Source organism: Mustela nigripes, chromosome 4 (assembly GCF_022355385.1).
Source record: "Mustela nigripes isolate SB6536 chromosome 4, MUSNIG.SB6536, whole genome shotgun sequence".
Taxonomy (NCBI): Eukaryota; Metazoa; Chordata; class Mammalia; order Carnivora; family Mustelidae; genus Mustela; species Mustela nigripes.
In genome coordinates this window covers 65,429,845-65,435,093 of record NC_081560.1, presented here as the reverse complement: position 1 = coordinate 65,435,093, position 5,249 = coordinate 65,429,845, and the positions used below count along the sequence as shown (strand labels likewise).

General features: G+C 39.5%; 1 protein-coding gene and 1 pseudogene across 14 annotated transcripts in view; one reads left to right on the top strand and one right to left on the bottom strand.

Annotated features, from left to right (window-relative positions):
* The window catches only part of ICA1 (islet cell autoantigen 1), a 148,715-nt gene that overhangs the window by 45,833 nt on the left and 97,633 nt on the right, over positions 1-5,249 (bottom strand). For all 14 annotated transcript variants that reach the window (XR_009403819.1, XM_059396783.1, XM_059396784.1 and 11 more), the window contains one exon: positions 426-551. Coding sequence is in view for 13 of the 14 variants with exons in the window: in XM_059396783.1 (XP_059252766.1) it covers positions 426-551 (126 nt within the window). In the remaining variant the exon portion in view is untranslated. The remainder of the gene's footprint in view (positions 1-425; positions 552-5,249) is intronic.
* On the top strand, positions 2,676-2,745 carry LOC132016970 (U4 spliceosomal RNA; annotated as a pseudogene).

The window sequence follows — 5,249 nt, the reverse complement described above, 5'->3', positions numbered from 1 at the left end:
GAGTTAATTCAGAGGAGGCTTTCTGATAGAGTTAATTCAGAGGAGGCTTTCTGATAGAGTTAATTCAGAGGAGGCTTTCTGAAGCCTCCTCTGAATTTTTTCAGAATGATAACATCAAACAGAGGGAACTATGGAAAGGTATAATGGAAGGGAAAGGCACTCAGGCAGACGGAACCACCTAAGCAAGTGCAGGAAAGTGAGAAAGTGCAGTGTGTGCACAGTAAAGAGCTAATATTCAGTTTGAGCACTTGTAGGTCTAATAGAAGGGAGAAGTGTGGAAAGTAAATTGGGGGCAAGACATTCAGAACTTCCTAATGCCGAAACCATACTTTTAGCTCCAACACCATCTTTCTGTCCCCCTAAACCTCATAACATTCTTGGTTTGTTGTAACCAACATCACGTTTTTTTTTTTTTTTTTTTTTACCTGGTACGTTGCTAGCATATGAGACAACAGATTGCATCGGCTTGCTCCAAGAAGATCCACTTTCTGACATACATCCATCTTCAACTTGTCAAAGCTTTTTTTGGCAAGGCGTACTTGTGTTTGTACCTATGAAAGTAAAAGGGGACTTTTGAGCCACTTAGACTCGTTAAGTGGTTAAAATTGCCAGTGAGAGAAGACCCATAGTGGGCTTCTCTCTCTCATACAAGAAAACACCTTCAAAAATTTCAGGCAAGTGAGAGGATCCTACAACATCCGTTCTTTACCACCAAAGGACTTAAACAACAGCTCTGCAAAGGATGATATTACAGTAGATTTGCCATCCTATTTTTGTCAGTCGAAAATTAAAATTCCTCTCTTCTCAGAGCATTCACTAAGTGATCGCAGTGGACAGAAGTCTGGAAACATGCACGGTGGCAAGGGAATAACCTTCACCCTATTGTTGTTTCCCTATATTTCTTTGAAGCTGACTTCCCATATATTCTTCAAACAGCTTCACTAATGCTAGCATCTTACATAACACGGTACATTTGTTAAAAATAAGAAAGCAACACTGACACACTCCTATTATCTAAACAACAGACTTCTATTTATATTTGACAAGCTTTTCCACTGATGTCTTTTCTGTTCCAAGATCCAACTGAGGATACCACATAAGAGAAATGTAACACAGCCTAAAAAGCTGGTCAACTTTCAACTTTTTATTACTGAGTATGTATACAAGCAATTCTCCCCCCATCCCATGCAATAGTTCAAAATGGAGTGAGGTCAGTAAAAGATTCAAAAATGTCAATTCTATACATTATTTGATAATAAAATGAAAGATTTTAAGGGGCGCCTGGGTGGCCCAGTCAGTTAAGCCTCGGACTCTTGATTCCATTTCAGGTCATGGTCTCAGGATTGTGGGATCGAGCCCCTCATTGGGCTCATCATCGGCTTGCTCCAAGAAGCCGTTCAGTGCAGTCTGCTTGTTCCTCTCCCTTCTTCCTCCCTTCCCCCATCATGCTTGTGCACGCTCTCTCTAAAATAAATACATCTTTTAAAAATAGCTCTTAAAAATAATATAGCTATATTAAAAAGGGTAAAGTCACAAGCATCACCACACTGTATTTCAACCAGGGAAAGCCAGCCAAATACCATTTTATCTCAGACAATTCATGCAGTTGTAGTTACCAGGTAGGTAACTGCAAGGAATAATGTTGACTCATTAGTGATAGTTCTTTACCAGGAGGCAAGGATGATGTCTACCTCAATCACCAATGCATGATTGGCACCTGGTGACCTGGTACAGAGCAGGTGCTGAATATATATTTGGTGACTGAATGAAGAAATTTTCCAGGGCATTTCAAAAGGTAAAATGCCCAAGTACCATTTTAAGTATAACCTTTAAAGTTGTTTTAGAAAAGATTTTATTTTTGTAATAAAAATAAACATGAAGATTATTTGATATAAAATAGTTTTTATATGATATAAAACTGATAATACTACTAATATTCAGTTTACAAGATTATGGGGCATTATATAATAATAGTGACAAATGATATAGTTGTTACCATTTGTAACAATTTAACAATTGAAGCAATTTAACAATAGATACAATTCACAATTAATATAATTGATACAACTGAATAATTAATACAATTCACTCACCACATGCCAGTCATTTTTTTTTTAGCCTTTGTTATTACCATCTCTGACTGCTGAGGGTAAGAGGATTCATCTCTGGAAGTAACTAATGAGCAAGGCTGCCATTCTAGATTAGCCTGCCTAACTCCAAAGCCATACTATTCTGCCTCTCAAGCAACTTACACTGGTCACTGGAAAATCAAGAAGCTCAAAATTATGTTCTACTCAGAAACCCAATTCTATAGAATTGGAAAACAATGAGCCAATGCATTTAACACCATTTTGATAGGATTAATATCCTATATTAATAAGGTCTTATATCTGTAGCTATATAAAACATTTCCTTAGAATTCCTCTGAATTTCTGGTCTACATGGCCAGGAAAATCAGAGCATAGAAGCCATCTAGGTGCTCCCAAACTGACTACACACCATAAGCTTAAATAAATCCCAGAGCTCAACCATTTCCCACTGTAAAGTGGAGAAACTAGAGGCAAAGATGCTTGGGAGCACAGACTATAAAATGAATTTAGAATTAGTTAAAAGTAGTGATTTTCTATCTTCCTTTGAGAGGACTAAGGAGACACAAAAAAGAAGACCCAAGGTCCAGCTTTGTGCAATGGCAGTATCATAGCCAATGAGGTTTATCTGAGGCTTGGTTATTGCTAATTGAAGACCCAAGTTCTAGAGGGAAGACATGGGGAAGTGTGAAGAAAAAGATGTCTCAAAGCATTTGAGATCCTCACTGCAAGCCTCCACTGGTTCACCAGTTGCTCAAACCAGGAAGACTTCCTCGGCTGGGATCCTGAGAGGCATCTGTCTCCACCCTTTTCTTCTGAAGGGGAAGATGAATATGGGTATGAACTTTCACATATGCATTCATTCAGCACATATTTGGTGAGCACTTATTATGGTGTCAGCATTACTACTAGGCACTGGGGCCTCTATAAAGGAGTAAGTCTTGGGTCAGTAAATAAATTAACTAATAATGAATGAGTGAATGAATGAATGAAGCAATGGGTCAGTAAATACTTATGCATGAATGCACTTAGGAATAAAGACCCTCTAGTCTTCTAGAGAAGACAGACAGATTAGCAACTATATTATAATACAATGGGAAAAATACAATAAAACTAAGACTGCAGAACAGAGCTAGTACAGTGAAGGGACTGATTAAAGCTGGGGGTGGTGTAGGGCACGAGGGTAGGTTGATGTCATTAAAGCCCCTAATACTGGCCTCCCAGTATCCCCACCCTTTGCCCTTTACCTTGTAGGCTCCTCCCACTGTGCTGACTCGGGGCTTGGCATGTGACATGCTTTGGCCAGTGAGATTTTAACAAATGTGATGAAACTGGAAGCATGGAAGAAAAGCTAGCATGTTTCCACTTTCTTGCTTCTGTGAGATGGTCATGAGAACATGCCCAGGCCATCCTGAGAATATGCCTGGGCTGGCCAGCTGGAGGGCTATGAGAGTCTTGTGCATGCAAGAGACACAAGGAGGGGAGCCCAGTTGTCCCAACAGATTAGCCGTTGGCCAGCTGACCCACAGACATGTGAGGAAGGCCACTCATAATGAGCAGAAGCCCTTCCTACCCCGTAGCTGACCATATACTCAGGAGTGAGCCTAGCAGAAATCAGAATTGCTCTGCTAACCCACAGACTAGTGAGTGATAAGAAATGCTTATTGTCTTAAGATATTGAATGTTAAGATGAGATCAGGAGGGAGACAAACCATAAGAGACTCAATCTCACGAAACAAACTGAGGGTTGCTGGGTGGGGGGGGTAGGGATAGGATGACTAGGTTATGGACATTGGGGAGGGTATGTGCTATGGTGAGTGCTGTGAAGTGTGTAAGCCTGATGATTCACAGACCTGTACCCCTGCGGCAAATAATACATTATGTGTTAATTAAAAAAAGATACTGAATGTTAGAGTTGCTTATTTCACAGCATTCTGTGGCCACAGATAACTGATATAACTGATAAACAGGTGAACAATAAAGGCTTCTGAGATGGGGGGGAATATCTGAGCAGGAATAGGAGTAAAAACAATAAATACAAGATATCCACAACACTGGCCTGCTAATGAGGCTTGAGATCTTCTAATTAAATGTAAATTAATTGGGGGGGCTGTAGATTTTGTTTTTTCCTTTACGTAGATATTCTTTCATCCTATAAGAAAACTTACTTCAGTTGCCTAGAACATAAAGCTCGTGAATTCATATACTTTGAAATGTGCCTTATTTCGTTTAAATTTTGTAAAGTAATTTTAGAAACCTAGAAGAAGACTTCAACACTTGACCCAATAAGTTCTGAAAGGCCATATGTTTTGTGTGTCAACAATGATTATTAAAATACTTAATGCACTGCTGAGTTTCCAAATGTTGAGTCCTTTCCCTGCCAAACAAGGAGGATGTCACACTGTTGGGCATTTCGAATATAGTAGAGTTCATTTAATATTTTGTGCTCCATGTCTACCCTCTAAAACACATTTCCAGTCTGCAGCCCGAGGACAAAGCACTGAGAACACAGTCAATCATAGGCCACCATCAAGAGTCTAATTTCATTTGCCTCCAGATGCATTTAAGTAAAAATGTTTTGATTATTATTCTTTCAACCCCAGATAAATTATATTCAATTACATAAAAATCTTGAGGCACTCCTGTGGGTCTCAAGGTTCTTTAAAAATATCTTCAAATAAATGTACCCTTTGTCTATTTCTTAGTTTTATTTGTTGCCCCACCTTTCTCCTTTTATTCTCTAAGCTCTAGGAAATGATCACGCATATTAAACTCCCTTTCGTGTGAGTCCTGCCTTCCCCAGGCTGCAGAAATTCAATTTACCAGAGAAGGGAGCAATGTCTTCAGTGCCAAAACTACAGGGCATTTCTCTGTACTTATTTCTCCTAACCTGAAATTCTACCTCTTAGCCTCAACTTGAACTACGTATGGTGAACTCAAAGCTATTTATCCTCTTATTTCAATCTGACTGCCCCATCCATTGGGAAAGGTCTTCATACTACTCCATAACCAAATAATCTGAGAGTGGTTTTTAAATTTTTTTGTGTCTGCTTTCTTTCATTAAAAAAAAAAAAAATAGGGGCGCCTGGGTGGCTCAGTGGGTTAAGCCGCTGCCTTCGGCTCGGGTCATGATCTCAGGGTCCTGGGATCGAGTCCCGCGTC